Source organism: Lates calcarifer, linkage group LG23, assembly GCF_001640805.2.
Source record: "Lates calcarifer isolate ASB-BC8 linkage group LG23, TLL_Latcal_v3, whole genome shotgun sequence".
NCBI lineage: Eukaryota > Metazoa > Chordata > Actinopteri > Centropomidae > Lates > Lates calcarifer.
The window spans coordinates 11,302,150-11,326,798 of NC_066855.1; the positions used below are offsets into that span (position 1 = coordinate 11,302,150).

Here is a 24,649-nt window from a genome sequence, read left to right on the forward strand (position 1 = left end):
ACACCCTGAAGCAAGTTCCAGTAGTCAGATGGCTTGTACACACAGTTTGTTTGAAGATCAGACAGAAACTGCTGATCTTCTGTTTATTCATCAAATATTTTAGGGAGCTTAAGTTTAAGTGTGTGATCTTGAATAGTTTAATTCTGCAATTCAGCTCATAACAATACAGTAATGGGACTTCCTGTATATGGGAATAGTGTTACTCAGATTATCTATTAATTTCTAAAACAAAATCTTTACCATCCTTTTTTAAGTAACTGCTGATAGTAGAGGAAAAGTGTAAAGAGAACTTTTTAAAGAACTTATTAAATCACTGTTTCTTAAATTGTAGGACCATATATCCATGTATTTTTCTAGATTATACACCTCTCCCATTGAGCCAAACTTTGGCTTTAGGAGTCATGCAAACTGCTGCTCTTGTCTACAAAATGAATGTCAGAAACATTATAATAATGTATCATTATTCACATTCTATTCCCTCTGTATAGAGGCTACTACTCAATATTTAGATTATCATATTTTATGGTACTTTTTGTATTCTAGCAATACGACTATTCAAATAGTCTGACAGGGACTTTATGTTTTTGTGAGATATACCAGTTGTTATCAGGCTACCTGCTCATTTTCATAAGGTCATGTGACACACTCACTACAGAATTCCTTCTAGATGCTCAGCCAGCCTCTGTTCACACTTTGACACTTAGAGGATAGTTTGTAGCTGTGTCTCTGGTCTTAACGTATTTCAAAAAGAATTGGATTACCTGCATCACGTCCTCACGATGTGCTCATTTTGCAACATTAAATGTTGGTTTATTTTCTTCAATACGCTCTTCTTGGTAAGTAATGTGATTTATGTGACTTATGAATAAAAGTGTTGTAAATGGTGATGGCTGATAACAAAGTGGGACCCTGCAAAAGACTGGATTTATCATTATTAGTGGTTTTAGATTGATATGGGTGAATTACACGTTAAATTAATTACACTATGCCAAAACTGTCCCTTCTAAATCCTACAGCAAATTATTAGACAAAATCTATGTCACTTTCATGACAATGCACAGTTGTCTTATAAATGCTTTGAAGAAGTACAGGAAGTCTGCTGTAGCCTTAATCCCTCAGTTTTATTCTAAGCAAAGAAATAAAAGAGGAGGCAGGGGAATGAAAATAATTTATGGCATAATTTGAAAGAGAAATCATTTTTCTTTCCAACCATATCAAATATATTCATATTAGATGGTCTCAGGGGTCTCCGTGGTTGGGCCAAAGAAAGGGAGCGGTTACAAATACCAAAGATAATCAGTCCAAAGTTTGGTCAAATGAACCAGCAGGGGGTCCTGGGTGGTCCCTTGCATGTGCAAAAACTGGTGTGGGGGGAAAAAGCAACCCACCATCACAGAATGGCTTCTTTTTAAATGTTATTTCAGAGAAAATTTTTGAAAAACATTTTAGAAAAATGAGAGCTGTGACTGGTATAATGAGCGATAAAATTTCATAAAATGTATCTGAGAGATCTTCCTCAATAGGATGCATCAGCCCTGTATTGCATCAGACTGACAGCTGTCTGCCATTAAATCACCAGCAGAACTGTGTTGACTGGGGTTAATGTTGTAATATGAAGTGCTGAATTAATATCCAGCTGTTAAACTTGTTTTTCAGGCATCCGGGGTTGCCCTCATTACCATTGGAGCGCTGCAGTACTCGACTTACACTCAGATCGGCACATTTGCAGGGAGTGGCCTGTCTAAAATCGCCATAGTCCTCATTGCTGTGGGTGTCACCATAGCCCTCATCTCCCTCTTGGGCCATGTTGGGGCATTTTTGAATAATTCTTCTATGGTGGCTTGTGTAAGTAACATGATGCTTTATAATAGGGGTTGAGAGATGTCTCCCAGGGAGGATGTTAGTGTGAGTGTCAGTTCTGTCTTTAACATGACACATCAGAAGATTGTTATAAGGTTTATTTAAGGGAGATAAAGACATGACTGACCTTTAACTCTGCTCGCTCTGTTTCCTCATCAACTAGTTCATCTGCATCCTGATAGTGATCATCCTTTTGGAGGTACTCACAGGCGCTGCCTTTTACATACTCCGCAGCAGGGTGAGACACTGAAATCCTGCCCGATCTTATCTGAATGAACATTTACAGTGTTTCTTAAGGAATGAAGTGGTGCCATGTCCTTAAATAAAAAAAAGTTCTAGCACTGAAAATAATATGTCAACCATATTCTCTCTGTAGACTGCCCTCTTACAGATGAACGGTGCTATCAATACCAAAGCACATGCGGTGATCACTGACTACAGCCCGGAGGACAGACACGCCATCAACAGAATTCAGGAGAAGGTGACATGAATGCAGAGCTCCATGTTTTGGTATTTGTGAGAGGCACTTGACAGACTGAAGAGAATGTGTGGAAACCAATAGAGGGCCCTGAAGCAACCCCTGTTTCTTCCACTTACTGTACACTGTGTATGTAAGAGTAAAATATTCATTATATTTGAATCCCTATTCAAGATGACGTCTCCAGATACGGTCATCATTCAGGTATTGCCTTAAGGCTGTTATCATTTCACTGTATATAGTTATAAGGTGAACCTTAAGGTGCCCTAAAAGTCTGGGGCCCCAGGGTGGTTGTCCGCCTTGCCTGGTTGGTAATCATAATATGATATACACTGTAGGAAGACAATGCTTTCCAAGTAACTACATTAATCTGTGGAGACGAAAGTGTCTCTCTCTCACCGTGCCCATGATGAGTGGAAAACATTCGTCATGTAAAAATTTCCGAGGTGTTAAAATTGACAAAGAAGCACATGATTTCAATACTGGAATTCAAACTAAATCTCAGAGAAATACTTGCTCCTCTATAGCACCCATGAAGAACTTGTCATTTATACAGTGCACCATGAATGAAACAGGTCCACAAATTACAATCCTCACGTATTGTAAACCACGTTACAGTTCAAATGCTGCGGTGCAGACGGCCACACCGACTGGTCCAGCAGCGTGGGCTGGGAAAACCACGATGCCGTGCCGGACTCCTGCTGCATAACGAAGAGTGAGGGTTGTGGACAGGACCAGACAAAATTGCACAAAAAGGTCTGCTGGGAAGTCTCATTGCACGTTCACAGCCATTTCATGTTAATTCTGTTAACACTATTTAATGACTGTGTGCTCCTCCTCAGGGTTGTATCTGGGCTATCAAGATCTTTCTGATCAAAAACTTGATGTGGGTTGGTGCTGTCTGCATAGCTCTAGGAGTCACAGAGGTAAACTGTTTATGGTTGAATTTATACACCTTTCAGTGATATGACATCATGTCTGATGGTACAGTTAATCACATATATTTCCTCACATGATTTAGTAATTCATTTAAATAAATGATTTATATACAACTTCCGACATTCTGCATGAGAAGATGTTCATGTGAGCGATGGTAATGCAGACATTTGAAAAGAAAAGCAAGAAGAAGATGACAGGAATGACAATAAAGCCTGTCTCATCCTGTTTGCCCTGGGTGGTGAAATCCAGAATTAATTAGAATTTACTGAGAGAGAAAAGAGCCCTTTTGACCCATCTCTGAGTTCATTTGCTGCCAGTAACATACAACCTTTTCTTGTTACAGGTTTTTGGAGTGTTAGTCGGGGTGTGCTTGTGTCTGGACATAAAACGAAAAAACTATGAAAACATGAGCTGATGCGTCATCGAGTCCAAGCACAGACATCTTATTTTTTTGCTCAGATTTGTTCTATTTTCTTTGCTTGTGCTCTGGACAAATGGAAATGGTTTCATTTATTGCTCTCAATGACACTGACAACAGCTGTTACAATAACAAATTTCATGCTTACTATGACTACGCTCAATAAATGTCTGATACATTCTGGTCAGGTGGTTGTGTGGTTCAGTCTGCATGTTCAGCAGTTGATCTCTAACTCACATGTCTACCATCACTTCATGCCCCGACCAGAGGGCTCAATGTTCAAATTATTGCACTGCTGATCACAAAATTATTTCTTAAGCTTATAGACATCTTGGCTCTTACTCACAGTATCCCCAAAAACAGTAAATGGCAGCAACATCAAGTAAAATGACATCAGCGAATTGCACACAATGTATTTGTAATCACTATATCGATCTTGAGGAGAGGATATCAAACAGTGGCAGTGGTGGAAGAGGTATTCAGATCCTTTAGTTGAGTAAAAGCACCAGTACAGTAGATACAGAAATACTCTGTTAAAGTCTTATCTGAAAAATCCTAGTTTAGTAAAAGTACTCAAGTGTTAGCAGCACACTGCAGATTAACTACCAAAGTAAAAGCACTGGAGAAAACTGATATAGTGATACCCTGTATTATAATGTAGAAAACCAGAACAAGAAGTTCCTAATGACTTTACGCGAGGCAATTTAGGTAGTCAACTACATTACCCAGAAACCCTCTAGAGGAAGTATGTCCGCTCTTTAATTTGCTCCGACATTAGCGAACTAGTATCAGCATGAAAAGTAGCATGTGTGCGCCAGGAACCTAGAAAAGTGACTAAAAAGCAGAGGTTTACTGCCAACACTGACACCAAAATTACAGGTAAAGACTCGGTTTTATTGCGATATTATTTAGGACCAACACCCAATTTCTAACTTACCATACGAGCTTACCGATGTCGTTAACGTTAGCTTTTAGCTAGTCAAAATACAGTATGTAAGCTCACCAGGAACAAACTCCAGCTAACTGTCTGAAATAAATGTGACTGTGAATTAATCAAAAGTAGAAATTGTTCTGCTTAACTGTCTTTAACACTATAAAGGAAAGGATAAATAATAAAGTATGAGACTAAGTTAGAGGATGTAACCGTGGTGCTAATTATATGTAGAAATATTTTAACTTTTCTCTGTAAATAGTTTTTGTCATTTATCATGCAGCATGTCAGAGGCATTAACCCAGCGAATAAAGGAGCTGGAGGCAGAGCTGGAGAAGCTCAAGTCCCAGCTGAGGGAGAGGAGTGGAGCTGAAGAGGACATGGAGGTGACTTCTAGTCCGTGCACTGATGAAAACACAGACTGCAAACCTGATGGTAACAGCAGCAGCAGCAGTAAAAAGGGTAAGAGAGCAAACAAGGAGCGTCCTTTCGACTTCTCTGCCCACCCTAAGCGCCATGTGGCTCTGCGGCTGGCGTACTTGGGGTGGGCCTACCAGGGCTTTGCGGTTCAGGAGAACACAGACAACACTGTGGAGGCCAGACTCTTTGAGGCTTTGCTGAAGACTCGGCTGATCCAGGACCGACAGAGCTCCAACTATCACCGGTGTGGTCGCACTGATAAAGGAGTCAGTGCGTTTTCACAAGTGAGTTCACTGAGGTTTGATAATGAGGAATACAGTATGTACTGTGACTGGTACAACTTGATACACATGATATGTCTTACACAAATGTATAGTTTTTAATCACACAGTAATTAAATACATTTATCTCTTTTCCATAGGTCATTACTATCGATTTACGCTCCACACAGTTTTGCGGAGGACTGGGCGTCACACTCCCGGAAAATGTTGATTTAAGTACCAAGAACAAAGCCCCTGTCTCTGAGGTCCCATATGTGAAGATGCTGAACAGAGTCCTGCCCCAGGACATCAGGATCTTGGATTGGGCACCGGTAGCCGAGGGTTTCAGCGCACGCTTTGACTGTCAGTCCCGCACTTACCGGTACTACTTCCCTCGAGGATCTTTGGATGTGGCGCTGATGGCAGAGGCTGCTAAAAGGTGGGTGAAAGCACAACATCATAAACACTGTCTCCCCTTGATCTCACATTTCTGATTTGAGGCTCTCTTGGCACCCGACAGATACGAGGGCACTCACGACTTCCGCAACCTGTGCAAAATGGATGTGGGCAACGGAGTCCTGCAGTTTGAGAGGACCATCTTGTCCAGCATCAGTCAAGCCTGTGCAGCCTCAGCACACCTGCAGCACAGATCAATATGACCTCTTCATATTTGAGATAAAAGGATTAGCTTTCCTTTACCATCAGGTAAAAACTCTGGTCTTTTTCTTCATGTGTGTTACAGCTCTGGTTGACGATAAATTGAAAAATGTTCATATTAAGCCATTGTATCCATATACATCAAGTCTCTCATTAGATCTCTCTCAAAGCTTCAATAACAGCAAGACTGTTTAGATGTTTGCAATTTACATACACTGTCTTGTAAATTTTGAACTAATTTGATTTCTGACCTTTGTCGTCTCTGCTGTGTTACTTCACAGGTACGATGCATGATGGCAGTGCTTCTCCTGATAGGGCAGAAACTGGAATCCCCAGAGATAATTACTCAGCTCCTGGATATCCAGAGTAACCCCAGGAAGCCCCAGTACAGGTGAACTGACTGCTGTGGTAAAAGGCTGTGCATTGCATTGCATTTGGTCTTTTTTATACTACCACTAGAAGTCTTATACAAATATATATAAAATAGTTAAATAATATAGGTTTAAATCTTTCTTTAACATTCTCCCTCTTGTTGCTAGCATGGCAGTAGACTACCCTTTGGTGCTGTACGACTGCCACTTTGAGGGTATGAGCTGGAAACAGGAGACTGAAGAGGTGAACTACATCCTCTCTGCATTGCAGCAACACTGGACCCAGAGTGCAGTCAAGGCCCATGTCCTCCTCGGGATGATCAAGGGTTTAGAGGCCACAGGTGAGAGGCTCACTTAGCCCTAGATGTCATTAACTTGATTACAAAAGTATTTCTCTGTGGGTGTAAACTTTCAAAGACAGAGTTTGCTTGTATCAAAAAATGATGCTTTCAGTCTGTGCAAAAACTGGTCCACCTCTTTATATACACTCTTTTTGACCATCTGAAAGAGATGGGGTTTTTTTTGTGCCTGTGAAGCATTTCCTTACCCAAATTGAGGGTCTGTGGACAGAGGTTGCCATGACAACTGCCCAAACTGAAGAAGAATATTATGATAGCGCTGAACTAATTCTTTTTAGCACTGCTTCCAAATAGTCTCATATTCCCATTTACTCGCATACAGAAAAGCATTTAAAATTTGTATGTTGGTGGTAGAGTTTTCTAACAGCACAATCATGGCCAGGAATTTTGCAAAGACCCTTGCTAATTAGACCTGCAGCAATTAGCTGTCAACACAGAATAAATGAGCAACTATGTATTTTGATGGTTGTTTAACAGGTTTAGTAATTTTTCATTTTTATACCATTGCTGATTCCACCTTCTCAAATGTGAGGACTTGATGGGTTTTAGACTGTTAATTAAATTTAACAATCAATTTTAACGCATTTCCTTGGGCTATGAAAATCACTATGGCCATTTTATGACAAGATTAATAATTTATTAATGGAGAAAATCATTTGATTGATGGATAATGAATATAATCTTTACCTGCAACCTTGCTGCTACCCATACTTGCAACTTTCCATCCTTGTGCATCCTATTCATATTTTTAAATATAAATTGTCTTGCTACTCTCTGTCCAAAGGTGCAGTATCCTCTAACCATTGCTGGCTAGTAGAGGGCAGCAGGAAGAGAAACTACCGACCATTGCTTGAGCGTCCATGCTGTGAGAGCCTGGAGTCTAGGATAGACCATTTTGTAAAAAGAGGCAGACTAGAGAGGGAGGAGGGCGAGAACGGAGGTGAAACTGTCCTCAAAGGAAAAAGGTCCAAACATTCCCACAATTCCCCCACTCTGCCTGTCTCTTCAGAGATGCCGTCATCAAAGCAAAGTACAGACCATAAAGTGGAAGATTAATATTTCAACACTTGAGAACTGGACTTGCCAAAGTTTGTTTTATAACATTTTTGTTTGTGTGAAAACATTTTATTTCCTTTTTATTTCAGGACACAAAACAAAGGATTTGCCTTTCTATGTCCTAAAATGGTGAATTTCCATTTTGTTTCATGCAGATATTTCTTTGGCATGATAATAAACATGTTTTGAAATAAAGTTGCTTTTGCTGAGTTTGGTTTACAACACAACTGTATTAAGTGTAGTTGAATGGGAACTCAAAATTAGCAAGACGGAACGAACGTCACATTAGCAAGAGATCTGGGAAGGTTTTAAAGGTGACGCCTGTCAAGCTAGGAAGCTAGGTCGCTAGCAGTTAGTATAGTATAATTCGGAGTTATAGCCCACAGTATCTAGTAATACGGCTCTGTTTAAAATCTTTATCAGACTGCACCTTTGATAAAACGGAGCGGAAATGGCCGCGGCTTCGTTTGTTTCTATATTTGTGGTCGTTTTGACCTGATTAACACTTGTGCTAACGTTAGCTTGTTAGCAGTCCTGGTTGTTTACTGCACCAGCCCCTCTACTGTGGCTCCGCACGGATTTCCACTGTACGTTCAGTTTAATTGAAGAGACTCAAGTTTACAAGGTAAAGCAAACAAATAAATAATACACAAGATGAGTGTGTTTTTACACTAATAACAAAAGTACTTTATTTTGGAAATAACCAGTCACAGTCTAAATAGGTTGACTGATATTACCGGGCTGTCGGACCTCGGTAGGGTTTATCTCTGGGTTTAGTTAAGAATAACTTCAAAGCTGACTTTCCGACCAGTCAAACCAGTTTCACTCCCATGCTAGCTTCAGCCAGCCGGTTAGTGTATAAGCTGAGTGTAGCTCATCACTTCCACAGCAGGGGGCGTGTTCCTAAACCTCATGACAGCCTCGGGAGGGCTTCAAATAAACCGCATTTCAACCAGCAAGAAATTAAATTATTTGATCTGCATGAAGATTTTCTGCGTCTCTATACTTTTACAACACAAGAATTCAGAGGTGAATGTTACTATTACTACTGTACTTTTTACTCCATTACATTTATCTAGCCACTTTAGTTACAACTTACTCACATTCTTATTCTGACCTATAATATAAAGTACAATAACAAATAAATTACAATGTATTCATTATAGACAAAAACAAGTATATAGAACAGTATATAAATTAGCTGCAACCATAAATTTATACTTACACATCAATAGTTCTAATCCAGTAAAACTATATACATTATTCATAAATGGGCCATCCAGAAGCTGCTTTTTATTCTCATACTTTAAGTTTATTTTGCCTATAATGTGTTCCTTTACAGAATTTTGGGTTTTCTGCACTGTGGTTTTACTACTTTTAGTCAGATTTAATTAAAGAATTATCTGAGTACTTTTTCCACACTACTTGAAATAGCTTACACTTTCATGTATCCATAGCTTTGGTATTTGTTAGTTTCAGATTGTAACAATGCTCTTTATTCATTACTTTATTCATGCCCTGTTTATTTGTCAGATGTATTTTGTGTATTTTACCTTGTAGTGAGAATTTCCCTGATGCATGTCTTATATTTTCTTTTTTGTTATTGGTATTTATTAATTAGCCCAGTTTTAGCCAAGTTTTGTCTTTGTGCCACCATTACAGTTTTTTATTGTTTCTGTGTAATTTTTCTGAGTCACCATAAACAATGGCAGTAACAGTATTGTTACAGTACTGACATTTCTTTGATGCATTTTTCTGTATCTTTGCTTTAAGATGTTCCTGGTAGGGCTGACGGGAGGCATTGCCTCAGGGAAAAGCACAGTGTCTTCAATGCTGCGGGAGCTTGGGTGCCCCATCATTGATGCTGATGTTGTGGCCAGAAAAGGTAGGTGACTATCTCTCCCCCTGCAAACTATTCAGATATACACTGTGTTAGTTTAAATACCGTTCATCCAGCTGAACTCTCCTCCAGGACACAGCCACTTAGATAAACAGTATATGAAAATTATGATTCATATAAATGTACAAACTATGTTTGTGTAATAATAACATTTATTATCATTATTATTATAGTTAAACGGACATAAAGAGGTTAGGCCTGTAGGAGGTTCATTTAGACAAAAGCGTCATGATTCATGTTGAGTGCATGAATCATGAAGGCTGTCTCTGCTGACTGCAGGGATGATGTTTTAGTTATGTGGTGACGATTAAAAGGTCATGGAACTAGGTGAGGAGTGCACAGCTGCATGTAGAAGAACACATGAGGCATTAGGCTAATGATTTAATTACACTCTGGCGGTTGATGATTCTGTTAAAAAAATGTTTTAAATATTTTCCTCTCCACCTCCCTCCTTCCTGGTGTGCCGTTTTTTAACGTCCTTTATACTTATTGGTTTTGTTTACAGATCACTGTAAAATATTGAGTTACTGATGACAAATCAATCACTTTAAAGACTTATTTTTTAACTTGACGGTTAAACCAGTGATGTAATGTCACCAATATCACTGCCTTTCCTTGAAAACAGTTGTGGAGCCACACACTCCTGCCTACTCTCGCATTGTCTACCACTTCGGGCCAGCGATCCTGCTCGAGAACGGTGAGATCGACAGGCAGAAGCTGGGTCAGCTCATCTTTGCAAGCGAGGAAAAGAGGAAGCTGCTGAACTCCATCACCCACCCTGAGATACATAAAGCAATGCTCAAAGAGATCCTGTTCTACTTTCTCAGAGGTGAGGGAGGGATTGGGTTTGGCTCGGTTACATGGGGGGGGGTTACTGAGCGTAAGCCAAGTCTGTTTTTCAGGGGAGGGATGGGCATTAGGTTTGAGGCTGTGTCTGACAAAGCTTTATGAATTACTCTCTGTGAACCAGAAAGTGAGATATATTCCCAACATTTTATCAGGTAGAGGGTGAAAGTAAGCGATAAAAATAGGAAGTTATTGCTTCAGCTTTTCTTGTAAACACTCGTAACACTTCGCTACATGAATTCTTTAACAAGTCAAGAAGGTGACTGAAAGTAAACTTCTCAAACACAACTTCTATGCTGTTAAAAAGTAATTATCTTGATTGTGTTGCCTGTATTTTCACATTGTTGGAGTGTAAATGTGTTGACACTAATTCATTCTGTTTCACAATGCTCCCCCTTTTCTTCCGCCTCCCTAGGGTATCGCTATGTGGTGCTGGATGTGCCTCTTCTCTTTGAAACCAGACGTCTCACTCAGTTTCTGAACCACACTGTGGTGGTTTACTGGTAAGCCCACCGCTTGTTTTCTCCCCTCATCACCTCAGGAGTTTTACTTTTAGACTGTTTGTTTACAGGTTTCATATTTTAAATCATTAAGTATTTGGGCAGCTTGTTTTTGACAGACAATGGCCATTAAGCCCAGTTTTGTGAGTTATTGGTTACCTCTCTCCGTCTGTCTCTCTGCCTTATTAGCATGACTCACTGCCTCTGGATTTTTTAACAAGGCGCCCTGGCTGCACCATAAATAACCTCCATTGTCTGTTCCTTTTCAGTGACCCTGCCACTCAGCTATCGCGCCTGATGCAGAGGGACGGCCTGACCCAGGAGCAGGCCGAGCAGCGCGTGGCTGCACAGATGCCACTGAATGAAAAGCGTGGCCTGGCCAATCACGTTATTGAGAACTCAGGCAGCCGGGAGGACACCCACCGGCAGGTTCTGCGGCTGCATACAAAGCTGGAGGACTCCATGGACTTCCTCTTAGTGAGGGTCATTGCTATTGCTGCCACCGCTGGTCTGAGTGGGATTCTCCTCTATGCAGCCAAGATACTTTTGTCCTAACAGGAAAAATGAGGGGGGAAAAGGGTTTGGTCCAAGATGTGGTCAAAGACGAGGAAGTGAATAGAAGCAGGCAAAGGCAGGTCGGAGATAATGATGCAATTTACTGTGAGATTAGTTTCAAAGCACCCACCACCAGAGCTCAGTGGTGTGACATGCTCTGTTGGAAGTTAACACGGACTTACCTTATTGACATAATGTGGATTGACAAATGTTCTTTGGTGTGAAGGGGTTCTATGTGCAATTTCTGTGGGTTTTACTATGAGACACTAAAATATGGATACGTTAGAGGCTCAGTCGCTGTACAAGCTCCCCCAACCTTTGCTGGGTTATAAGAATGATGCTCTCAACTGTGATGGCAGATTGGAGCCTATAAACTGGCTAAATCTTAATTTTGATGCAGCAGTCAAACCATCAAATGTGATAGATTGTAGAAACTATGAGACTTTATTTGGTTACACCTTTTACATGTTATCAAATGATTCAAATTAGACATTTTGGGATGCCTAATCTATTGCATAGATTCTAAATTTAAAATTAGAGCAAATGAGCAAATAAAAGGCAATGTGGTTTCTGTAGTTTTAATCCATTCAGCACCATCACTTCTCTTTTTTGTAAAAAAAAAAAAAAAAAAAAAAAAAGCCAGCTTTTTCCAGAATGGATATGTTTTAAATTGGATAAAATGCCCTCTTAAAAAAATAAAATTTAAGTGCTGAATAGGAATGATCTGATGCTAACAGAATATGAATACATGATTGTATGTTACTGACCTGTATAATGAAGATATATGACAGAATGTATTTGACAATCCATTTTTAATGGGAACAATTTTAATTTACACAAATTAACAGACAATATTTATCACTGTATTTTCTTACACTTGAAGTTGTCCTCTGTAAATACTGTGATGTTTCTTTTTTTTTTTTTTTTGATGCACACTCACTTATAACTAAAATACATTTGTAACATTAGCTGCTTAACTTAAATATAAATGATCCAACACCACTGTTTTAAAGGAACAACTATCAGATAGTGTCTGTATTTTTACTTATTTCTGCCTCACTTTGAAGTTTGAGCTTCATGGTGCTGAAAGATGATGGTGCAGTTTGACACTAGAGGGCTGTTTTCACTGTCATCTGATGAGGAGGAAAAGTTTGTCTGAGTTAAACTTTAAATCTGAGTGTGATGTACAAACAGTGTCATTTTGGAAAGCTAGAAAAACTTTGGAAAACTAGTACAACATATATACAAATGTGATTTGGAAACAAAAAAGGTCCAGTGCACAAAAACTGATTTTCAAAACTAATTATTCAATTTTTTGCCCCTGTAATAAAGGAATAGAAGTCATATTACCAGTACTTTAATATCCAACTCCTCAAAGGACATAAAAATTCTTCATGTGATTAGGTGTGTTAGTGACGAGACTTCAGGAGAAGATAAAAATGAACTTGTATTAATGGTTAGTAGTGATGTCCTTGCTGCTCTTCACATTAGAGCTTAGGCATGAAAATTCAGGCCCACAGGCAGGCGTGGTGACATCATCCTGGCATTGAGGGCCCACGAGCCTGCGTGGCTCACTTGGCTCCGTCTAAAGTCCCTACTGGTCTACTCTTTGTTTTTATCAAGCCAGTGCAGAATTAATGCAAAGTGACTCGGGCTGTGGTGGGTGGGGGGCAGTGAACCAAAGGCTGCATGGCCACATATTTGGATACATATGCAATACACAAAAATCACAGCCATGTACACAATGTAATCTTTTAAACACATGCAAACAGTACATACAGTAGAATGGTCCGTATAATATACACACTCACGCTGGACTGTAATCGGTCCAGGGTGTCTGACATTCAGAGCCACGATAAAGACCTTCTATTCTTAGGTTGCTTTTATTTAAAAAAACAAAAAAACCTGGCTCTGCCGTGATCCAGGGGGGTAACATGCTTTATTGGGCAGCCAGCTGTTCAGCAGAGATTTCCAAGTGTGCCTTTTCTCAGTCTCTTTCTCAGACATAGACAGAGGCCAGATGCAGAGCAAGGAAGGAAGACTATATCTGTACCAGCAAGTGTGAATGCTCCAGGCAGAAAAAGGGTGGTGAAGTCTCAGTCTGAATATAAATTGGGTTTAATTCTGACGGTGTCAACCTAAAAGGTGAAAGTCTTAAGTTGCCTTGTTATGCTTTGTAAAAGTGCATGGATGCAGGCACAACCTGCTGTTTTATTGTGTGTTGTGGGTCCTCTCTGGGAGCGGAGCAAATAATTTTCTGATGGCAGGGGGTAAAGACATCTATAATCTCACCATCATGTTCAGAGAGTTGGCCTGGAGGCACCACAGTGTGTCGACATTTTGGAATCTCCTGTCTGAGTGGTTTTTCATCATTCCCCACGCCTACTGCCAAAAGGGAAGGTAAAACAGCTTGGGCAAAGGCAAACAAAATAAATAGCTTTGCACCAAACGTGACATAACTCAGGATAACTAACAGTCAAAACAAATTTTCAGCAACTGTTGCATTGGTCAGTGTTGTTTTGTGTCGGAAGCATTTACTTGAGGGGGGTAATTTTTTATCACCACAATGGAAAAGCATGCAGTCCCAGAGGGTTGTAAGCTTTCAGTATTCATAAGGAGTTGTTGAAAACAATTCAGCTGTGACACTTTTTTTTTCTTATAAACACATTCTAGCATTTGTATTTGTGACTAGTGTGTATGTAAAAACAACTGTTTTGGATGTAAATGTTAAAGGCCTTACACAGTCACACCACAAATTTCATCCATGTGAAATAGGTGGCGCCAGAAGCCTGGTGAATTAGTGACTACTCACAGGGCTACTGGGTGAACTGCCGTACCTGGTGATCTAAGCATTAACTAACTAACCAGCTAGTGCTAGTCAGTCACATCTTCAGGAGCTTCTCTATTTTCTCCTCTGTTTACATACCACAGGAATTTTGTTCACTCTTGGACACCATTTTGTTCAATAAAAAGTTATTCAAGTGGGAAAATAAAGATCTTGGAGCTAATGAGACTGCTAACAGTCATTTAGTAAACTGCTTAGCTTAGCTTGGCTGCTAATGGGAAAATAAGTTCACACAGTTTAGTCAGAAAAAGTATCCATCCAAGTAACCAACAACTCCTGTCTCATCACTGTCTGCAAACCATCCTCCTTTGTGCAGCAGTTTTTAGTCTGACAGAGGAAGTTAAAAATAGTGCAACCCTCTATTTTGGACTCTGACTCTTGGTTCAAGAGGCAAGAGGTCATTTCATCAGTAACACATTGAAATGTGTACCAAACCTTATGGTTGCATTAAAGGAAAAGTCTTGGATTACCAAAATGAAATGCTCTATCTCCTGGAATGTTTGGACAACAAAGGTTGTTTCTCTCACTTTGTGCAAGAGGGGGGACTTATATTTTTGAATCTGTACAATATTTAACATGAAAAAAATTGTGAGAAATTGACAAAAAGCGCAATGATGAAAAACCCACAGTGATATGCCCTCTCTCCCCTAGCACAACAGGTCATAAATGCAGCCCGACACCAACGGGTAGAATAAAGTGGCCTGAGCGACTGTAACGACTGTAGTGTTCTTGAACTCTGGCATCTAGTGTCATGCTGAGGAAAGGGGCACTCACAGCGCCTCCGTAGCCTGTTGTCAGGCTGCATCCACGAGACTGCGGTGAGGTGAAGAGACAGGCAACACGCCAGCGGAGCGGCCCCGGCCACATGACTCAACCTGTCCCTGCGCGTTAGCCCCAGCTCAGTCAGGACTACGAGGGAACAAGGCCGTTGGTATTGAGTCACTGACACGCTGGACAGTCCCAAGATCAAACATGATGATGGGGAAAGAAGTGGGGGAAGCTTGCATGTTGTCATGCATGTCTATTATTTTGTGTGTTCACCCCCACTTACTGTGAGATTCCATCTCTTCACAGTATGGGATTTTGACCACAAATGAATGACCTTTTGGCATTAATCAGCCTATTTCTTGGAACAGTTGCTTTTCTCATGGTCTAAGGCTGACGACACTGGAACATTGATGAGAAATTATGTACAACTTTTCAAGACAGCTTGCAAATTCTATATGTCTCTGTACATTAAAGTTGGTCTAGGCCCTTCCCTATAACGACTACAGTATATGAGCATTAGCAGTATAACGTAATGCCGGTTTAAAAATGAGAATGCACACACACTGCCTCTTCCTTGTAATCAGGCACCTTATTGTACTTGGGGAGAATTTGAGGAGATATTGTATGCATAACTGTTGATGTGATGTTGTATAAAAAGAATATTGCCTTATCCCTTATAACATGCTACTGTTCACCACGCTCAAGAATTGCTCTCAGAGGTGCTATAAGTGTGCTGCATTTCAGATTGTAGCCTGGAGGATTTCAGCTAGTGTACACATAACACTTGCTGTTTATTTTTAGAATCCAAGGTGATATATGCAGGCTTGTGGTCTCCCGTAAGATAACAGGTCTGAAGAGGATTGGCAGAGCAGCTGGTGAGATTCTTTTCAGTGTCACTTATTATTGACAGCCAGACAGTATTGAGGAGACAATGATTTTTGCCACGCTAGCGGCATGGCTGAATGGACGGCGGTCGGTCAGTCGGGCCGCCGCTTTGGTACAGACTGAAATAGTTTGATGGACTGCCATGAAACTTGGTGCAGACATTCGTGGTCTTCAGAGGATGAGTGCCTTGTGACTTTGACGTTCCCCCGCCTTGTCCTCTAACACCACCAGCAGTCACTTGTCCAATGAAATATCTCAATGTCTAAACGAATGATTAGCAAGAGGTTTGCACAGGCATTCATTTAATTTGTCCAGCGTGTTGGTTTTTTAGCAGATACCTGCAAAACTAATGACATTCCCATCAGCCCCAGCTATACATTCTGTTTAATGCTAATTTCCTAAAACACCACTCAGAGTGCAAGCTTACACAGATGCTAGTATGACACTCAGTTGTGTTTTCTTTTGGTTTTTCTGGTGTGTGCTGGGTGTTTGTTACATGTCAAAAGTATAAGGATGTGTGTGACCATTAACTCAAGTAAAACAATTGGTGCACATTGGCGTGGGCAGGTGGCTGTATATTTAGTGGGAGGAAGTGTGCATGAGCATGAAGGGCAATTTAGCTCGACAGTTAAAGCATCTATCTCTAATTTGGATCTCCCCCGGTGAGTTAAGTGAAGACGCTCAAGATAACAACACCAAGGGCTCATTAACGTCACTTCAGACATTGCAGAGGAGGTTCTCTCTCCAAACCTAGCATTCTCCTGTCTCGTAGAGACTATAGACACGTGCATGGACGCACACGTAACGCTGACTCCCTGCACTGACCCAAACACACACACACGGACCCACTAATGCGCATGCACACTCTGCATTAGCCTGATAAGCCTCAGGCCTCACCAATTGGCCCCCTGCAAATGTCAAGCAGAAGCCATCTCAGTTTACTGATAGGGAGTGGGTGCGAGTGAATGAATCAAAATTTCCTTCAGTTGCATACGTTGGAGATTACCTAAAACAAGTCTGCAATAGAGACATAATCTTTCAAATCCCTCTAATAATATATGATGAAATAAGGGTACAGTAGAAAATCTGAAATTATCCCCTCATCCGCTGAGTCCAAGAGACGAAGCTTACGTCAACAAAAAGCAGCTTATGGCACTTCTCAGAGGAATACTTATCTTCAAACCCTGGGCCATCTTAAAGTTGGGGAGGACATGAGATGAAATGTGATTTAAACGTTCAAGCATCACGTACAGTCCAGATGCTGTTTCATCACAAATTAACACAGGCCCCGCAGAGTGTCCTGTTGGGTAGGTTGTTCAGCTAGAGTCACTATCAAAGCCAAACACCCCTGAGGAGGGGGGTTTGTGTCGCTTCCACCACTACAACGGCTTGAGTGAGGATGACCCCAGTTTTTGCAGGATGAGGAAAAGATGGCAAAGAGAATTTTTCAACATTTTTCCACAGACGTTTTTGGGCTTACCCTTACTGCCAGTGTGACTCTGACCTCGAAAAATGACTCAAGAAGGATGGGTGGATGTCTAAATAGGGGGCTAATTTTTATCTGTTCAGTGTGATATAATAATGTAAGTAGTATTTGCTAATATGGTGGCGTAAAATTTTTTTTATTTTTTTTTATGTTCTGGGAAGGAGGGAAGCGAAACTGCCTACCAATGAGTTCAGGTGTATTTTAATTTTACTCCCTTCACTCATACATTTTGAAGACATACATTTCACATTTTTGCTGTTGGACCTTTGATTTAATCTTTGTGGCCTTCTAAGCGTTTTAATATAAGAATGGTGTTGGTGTGGTTGTGTTTCTCCCTGAGGTCTTCAGGAAAAGTACAGATGTTGCAGACTCTCAGGCAGTGTTCGCTTTCAGTGGTTTCAGCAGTGAAAGCTGTTTCTCGCGCTCCGCGGGCGTTTGTCTTTGACATCGTGACATGAAGTCTCTAATTTGACGATGTGCTCATACATCCTGCAAGGAGAAAACAGACCGTGCTAGTGCTCAGCTGCCCCGTGGCTCGGGTGACCTCTGCTTAGGCACGAACCCTCAGTCTTAATTGTGTCTGGAGGAATTCTGCTGTCTTAGGACAAGCTTAAGTTTAGACCAGAGGACTTCCTGGTCTTTACTGCACAGAGCCACTGAGCAGACGAAGACGTGCTCAAACACAGCACAATGTGGCAATCTAGTCTCTTTCTGTCATTTTAATCAACTGCACACTGTCAGACCAATTTAGAGCTCAGAATAAAATGCTGAATTTGATTGAGTTTCAGTCATTATGACAGGTAACGCTATGCTGACATTCAGTTTTAAAAGCTTTAGTGACTGAGTAACTGTGCATTTTGACATGGTTCCCATATTTGCATTTCTTGATGCCCTCGAAACTTTCATTCTTGAACTCTTAACTTGGTGTTTCAAACTAAGTAAGAGACAGTTATGGACCCTCCGTGGCCCGTGTCAAAGGCGAATAATGTCCAAAGAATTTCATAATATCAAAGTGAGCTCTTAAGAAAACACAAAAATATATTGGTTTTTACAGTTCAGGCCTGGAAGCTATTTTCTTCTCTCTGACACTTCCGTTGCAGTCACAGCCAGAGCCTAATTTGCCCTGGATTACTTTCCGACACTGATCTAAGCTTTGTCATGATATGTTCTAACACCCGTCCCCTGACTTTCTGCCACCATATCTCAGCGCCTTCTCCACGCCCATTAGAGGAAAAAACGCATCTCTCCTTTGATTGTGAAACACAATCATCTCCTGCTTCATTTGGCATTTAATACAGCTGTGATTTTCTCTACTTTTCCCCTTCAGTGATCATCTCTGCGTTGATTGCCTCTTGCTGTGCTTGCATGGCTCTCTTGTGTGTAACATTTGCAACACCAAAGGCTGGTCTCCGCATTAACCAGATAATGTGTGAGGAAATGCAAAAAAACCCAATTTTTTAATGAAAAATCATGGACATTAAAAGTCAAAGCAACAGTAATAGATGCTCCTTAAGCCCACACTAGTTATTCAAACTTTGTTTAAAATCACAGTAGTTCTCTTTATCGTTTGTGGAAACATACAGAACATTTTAACAGATGTTGCATGCATGAAGCAAATAAATATTTTTTTTACAAATAAGCACATTAATAACCATTACATGATATAATTATACAACTATCTATCAACAGCTATATCATTTTAATAGACACACAACAGGATGTATGTGCAGCGCTGACACCACTTTGACTGTGTTCAGACATCAAGATTCAATATCAAATTTACAGTTTGTACACTAACAATATGCCAAATATATTGGGCGGATATGACATGATTTTTCAAATCATCACACTGGGACACAGTACATTTTGTGACACTGTCTGCCATTTGAAACAATCATAATCTCATTTTGGCGTTCCAGTATTTTTTGACAAAATAGCTCTCCTCTGTCTTCGGAGCACAGCATCTTATCTTACAAACAGCGTGAGAGAATGTAACCTCAACATAAATCTAAACAGCACATTTACAAACACTGAAGTCGCCACGACAGTTGGATTTCCAGACTTGAATATGAAATGACAGCTCAAAAATGATGGTGAGGCATCGGCACTGTCAGAATCGTTACTGCACCTCAGCATGACACATGGCAGTAACTGTCACGTCGCTCGTAGCGGCATAGGCACCCTGTATACAACAGAACGTATGGATGAGGAGGTAGACGGTTACCGATAGCCACAGATACACAGCCTAAAACTCTGTATCAGTCCTGACCTTAAACACCTGTGAAAACAATCTTGATTGTGGATCGGTGGCTATGGGCAACGTGAACCTTACTGTGAGAGCCAAGTGAAAGTCAGGAACTGAATGTCTTCTGGCTATGACCTTTCACCTCCGAGCCCACGTCTAGTCCGGTCTTCAGTCGGCATAGAGGATGAACCCTGAGAAGGTGCTGTACTTGTTGCTGTTGCCTCCGTGAGCTTTGCCCCCATCAAGTTTTATGAAAACCTCATCACCTGCATCCAGATGAAGGATGACACTGTTGCTGGCGTAGTCATAACTCTGGTCCTGATCTTGGGCAATGGCGCTGGCCCTGACCTGGAATATGACAAACATATAGACAAGGAGAGAGGAAGTGAAATGGCGAAGAAACAGATTCACATTCATTATCGCAAAATACCTTATGATCAGAAATACAAGATGTAATTATTATACATTTCTCTTAACAAGACCCAGAGGATAATATCAAGATGACATTAGTGAGGTTGAGAATTTGTTCATTAACGTTTAATGACTTGCTGTTTTGTTGGTTGACATGAGTATATGAGCAGACCAAAAACTGTTATCATGCGAAAAGACGATTTATAAGAAGCGTGGACTGAATTTAAGAGTTTGACTTTGTGTAAGTGTGTCCCCTGTGGTGAATATCTTGTTTTTCCTCTCATGACTCAACTGAAATGGTCATGCTTGAGTCAGTCTGCCTCTGAGGAAGGATGCCAGTGCATCCTATCCTCCCTTGCCTTATGTTCTACTCTTACATCCACATTTCTCTGGGTGGAGCACTGTAAAATGCCACATCCTCCTGAATACGAGTGTCATCGCATCTATGCAGGCTAATTACTGAGGGTGTTAGATCTGGAGCATAACACCCAAATCTCTTTTGCATGTCTGCACAACTGGAAAAAGTGAGACCAGGGCGAAGTTGCTGCTCATGTACAGTTAGCCACTGAAGGACATATCCCTTCTAAGCTTTAGCTGATGTGTAATGATTTGGGTTGCCAGGTTGGTTGTTACGCTGCAGCTTCACCAGACCAACCACTGAAGTGTAATCCCTGCTTCATCCAGATTGTGGCGACAGGTTCTAAACCAAATTAGAACCAGGATAGGAACATGGAGTTCTAATTAGTGCCAATGGAGTATTAAAGTATGTCAAGAGGCCGCGGGGTCTGCAGAGGAGAGGTTGAGCCACAGATGACAGCATGATGATGGATTTCTAAGACATGAGGGCAATGCAGCCTAGAGTCCCTTCTCTCCCTGTGTCCACCCTCAGCTCTGCTGGCAGCAACATGATGTCCACTGCTAACAAATTAACACTGACTGACAGTTTCATCTACAGTAACATTTGTATCCTGCTTTATGTTGTGGCTGTGAAGACTTGTGTAACTTGTATCAGTAATATTGTAACCAGGGATGTGTAGAGTGTAGCGTCTTGATGCCGCTTTGCCCTCTTTGGCTGATGTGCCCCCTGGACCACATACATACATATTAATTATGAGTGCACCACATAGAGGTTGAATTTGTGTTTGATTATGTGGTAAGTGTGTTGTAATCTTTGTAATATGTGTGTAGATTAATAGACATTTTCAACAATTCTTTATTTTAAAAGAATTACTGCTCATAAAATGGAAACTACTTATCACCCTTTTCATCATTTTTCATAGTTGCTTTAGAGAATAGATTTTAAAAATGGAACTTCATCTTGGGTGTTGCACAGTGTTAACATTGGCAGCTGCCTGCTAAAGGGAGCAGACAGAGGCAGAGATTAAGAGCTGGGGGAGGAAGCTTAAGGAAGTCTCTACAAAGCAATAGCCAGCCAACAGGTGAGTCATTGTGATTAAAATATCTAGCTGCAGTTCTTACACACTGTCTGCTCTAATAGGTATATATTTTTTCTTTTGTTATAGTTGAAACTGAGCTGGTTTCATGAACTGTAAATCTAACACTGTTTATCATCACCTACATCTGTTTTTACAATTACCTTGTTTTATGTCTTTAAAAAAAACCCAGTAAGTGTAAGTGGAAAAATCTTCTCTTTATGGTGAAATGTCAAGTATGTGTATTAGAGCAGACAGTTTGTTGTGATGTAGTGTGTCAGTATCAGGATGAGGAATGGGTAAGGGTGGGGTTGCCCTCCTTTAATTTAGTCACTGCCCCCTAAAATGTCTGTGTACATCCTTGCTTGTAACTCTTATTTACAAAAGTTCAAGACACCAAGCTCACAAGAGCAAGACATTGAGGAATGTAATGTAAAGTCTAACCTTTCAATAAATACTACATGTGTGAAATTAAATCTCTATTCTTGTGAGTAGTCTGTAAATACTGAGATGGTTTTAGGATATGGTGTTGTTATCTTGGATTGCAGTGTATGGTATTTTATTTCTTGGGGGCATAAAATACCATAATATAACACCTTACTGTATGATGCATTCAAATATGACAACCAAATGTGTTTAGTGTGTTGTATCTTGCAATGCAACTTAGTAAAAGACCAAAAACTATGACCACAGAGTGCACAAATATGGCATTTATAGTGTGGCTATTGCACTGGTTTGCATTATAATGAACAGGTGTTTGGGTTATTGTGTCCATCCCCCTGTACAGCCCACTGCAGTCTGGCTGAGATGTTTGCAGGAAAATGTCAAGGTTCAGATTAAATGGTGTTTGATCACTGTCATCACCTGGGGCTTTAAAGACATTACAAAATTATCCATGAATATAGCAAATATCATGATTCGATACTGAAACGCTCGGGCCTGACAGGCAGTCTGATAACGCACACTGGCATCATGGTTCCATGAAGTTTGTTGTATTTCAAAGGGCACCAGCTTTGAACTAGCCACTACCCCAGGCTGTGTTTTGATGTGTGCAGAGTTGAGATAGCACTGCACTCCTTCCACACACTTCAACGTGTACATCACTGGATGTGTAATATGCACAGATACACAATCTGGCAGTGTGCCACTGTGCATTGTCATTATACTTGACTATAACACTGGACTAAGTCAGACCTAAAATCACTACACACATGAATGCATGACTACTCAATTTAGATTGCCAGCACACTGGTTGCACTGTTCCCTGAGCATTCTGATGTGGGTTCATCACAGTGTATGATTCAGGGTTCATAACTCATTATGTCAGTAAATGAGAGACTGTGATTCCCCCCACTTCGTTAAATTCAACATTGAATTACCAAGTGTTTTGAAGTCTGAAGAGTTAAAAGTCTTACCCACCAGACCATTCTTGATCAGGTCAGCCCACATGCTGGTGCCATCTCCTCCCCTCATCAGGACATTGTAGATGAAAAAGTAGGTGCCAGGGATCTTACAGGTAAACTTGCCCGTTGCGCCCTCATAGTTGCCCCCAATATTAGTCACCACATCATCAAACCGCAGAATATCGTAACCTTCTTGAGGGTTTCGTAGTCCTGCATAAAATGCTACCCGGGGCGTGGTGTTGTAGGTGGTTGTGCTAACTGCCCCTTTTCCCCCTAAGCCTAATATCCCTGTCCGTACTATGTCCACACCATCTCCTGGTGGTCCCTTAGGTCCTGGTGGGCCTGGCTCTCCAGGTGGTCCTGGGGGTCCAGGCTTGCCAGGACGTCCTGGTTTGCCTTGTGGGCCATGAGCACTGTAGGTAGGCAGTGGTGGGCCAATGCTGTGATCACTCAGATCTGCCTCGTCGTCCACCTGTAGGCCCGTGGTCGCCGTATCTGTGCCCACATGCACACCCGTGCCTGTCGTGCCCGTGCTGGGGAAGGGGTCACAAACCATACGACAGGTACCCAGCATCTCGTAGTGGCTCGCGCTGTTATCTACGCCACCCGTGCCAACAGAGCTGACCAGCACAGGGATGAGGACCACCAGAACCAGGACCAGCATGACCCCCACAGCAGCTGCCACCAGGGTCTTCCGCCCGATGCTCAGCCGGGGAAGGGGCTGCGCTGCCAGCGTGGAACTCTCCGGGGTGGAAATGGTGACTGTGGGGAGTGCGTCCACCTGGCAAAACACGAGTCGATGTGGATGGTGGAGATTGGTGCCCACGGAGAGCCGGTATGAGTGTGTGAGTGAGTGACAGAGCCGTGTAGGAGTAAAAGAGAAGGAGTGGAGCAAGGGACCGAGGTGATCAAAAGGAGAGAGAGATTGAGAGAGTGAGGAGAGAGAGTAAGTGGAGAGGAGGAGGGAGAGAGTAAGACAGCTTGAGAGAAAAAAAAAAGAAAAGAAGCAAGGGGAGGAGAGAGTGAGCAACATACACTCGCTAACCATCTGAGTCAGGGCTGAGGAGGGCACTTTCCTACACACAGACGTGAGAAACCAGAGAGGACATAAAGAAGGAGTGTGATATACTGTATAGAGCACAGTAAATGATAACATAATTAATTTGTGTTTACTGGATGATGAAGCTAGAGATTGAAAAAAAGATCCAAGGAAAGGTTGTTTGGCTATGAAGGGTTAATATTTTAAGAAAGACCACATATGTTCTACCACTGAAATCTATACACTCCTGTCTTGTGGCCCTACAGAATTCTGTAATCTTTTCAATAAAATGTAACAGTTGTCATTGATTTGGTGCACTCATGCAAGAAAATATTTTATTTCGAGTAACAGAAGTCCTCATCTAATAGTAAGCAGGCAGCTTGATTGATATAGATTTAGCCTGATAGAGTTTTTATAGTTTAATGTGAGATTCACTCACTCTGCTGTGCCAAGGTCAGAACTTGTATATTTCCTTATCTTCCTGTGTGGCTGGGCGTGTATGTGTGTGTGTGAGTAGCGGGAGCTCTTGCATACTGGAATGGATCCAGACATCTGTGGTCAGTCAAGCGGTGACCTTCACAAAA

The 24,649-nt window shown here is 41.2% G+C and overlaps 4 protein-coding genes across 5 annotated transcripts; 3 read left to right on the plus strand and 1 right to left on the minus strand.

The window, feature by feature from the left end:
* The first annotated feature begins 643 nt into the window (after positions 1–643).
* On the plus strand, positions 644–3,858 carry LOC108901694 (CD63 antigen-like). Its single transcript, XM_018703262.2, has 7 exons — positions 644–836; positions 1,657–1,845; positions 2,024–2,098; positions 2,237–2,341; positions 2,957–3,094; positions 3,181–3,264; positions 3,621–3,858. The coding sequence occupies exons 1-7, from the start codon at positions 780–782 to the stop codon at positions 3,690–3,692; spliced, it is 720 nt and encodes a 239-aa protein (XP_018558778.1). The 5' UTR covers positions 644–779; the 3' UTR covers positions 3,693–3,858.
* Positions 3,859–4,450: 592 nt separating this feature from the next.
* Positions 4,451–7,958, plus strand: pus3 (pseudouridylate synthase 3). Its single transcript, XM_018703255.2, is given in 8 exon segments — positions 4,451–4,574; positions 4,889–5,330; positions 5,468–5,745; positions 5,827–5,911; positions 5,913–6,011; positions 6,245–6,354; positions 6,503–6,675; positions 7,478–7,958. Coding segments are annotated over 7 exon segments (1,437 nt in total). The 5' UTR covers positions 4,451–4,574; positions 4,889–4,910; the 3' UTR covers positions 7,750–7,958.
* A 92-nt stretch (positions 7,959–8,050) lies between these two features.
* On the plus strand, positions 8,051–12,575 carry dcakd (dephospho-CoA kinase domain containing). 2 transcript variants are annotated; one of them, XM_051066378.1, is made up of 5 exons: positions 8,051–8,778; positions 9,523–9,634; positions 10,275–10,478; positions 10,911–10,998; positions 11,265–12,575. In XM_051066378.1, exons 1-5 carry the CDS (start codon positions 8,662–8,664, stop codon positions 11,548–11,550), a joined length of 807 nt encoding a protein of 268 aa, XP_050922335.1. In that variant the 5' UTR covers positions 8,051–8,661; the 3' UTR covers positions 11,551–12,575. The 2 variants fall into 2 exon arrangements, with proteins under 2 accessions (XP_050922335.1, XP_018558862.1); XM_018703346.1 differs by having other exon boundaries at positions 8,051–8,374.
* A 6,394-nt stretch (positions 12,576–18,969) lies between these two features.
* On the minus strand, positions 18,970–23,961 carry LOC108901692 (C1q-related factor). The gene is made up of 2 exons (XM_018703259.2): positions 23,043–23,961; positions 18,970–20,127 (listed from the first exon to the last, which is right to left on the minus strand). Exons 1-2 carry the CDS (start codon positions 23,688–23,690, stop codon positions 19,948–19,950), a joined length of 828 nt encoding a protein of 275 aa, XP_018558775.1. The 5' UTR covers positions 23,691–23,961; the 3' UTR covers positions 18,970–19,947.
* Positions 23,962–24,649: the final 688 nt, after the last annotated feature.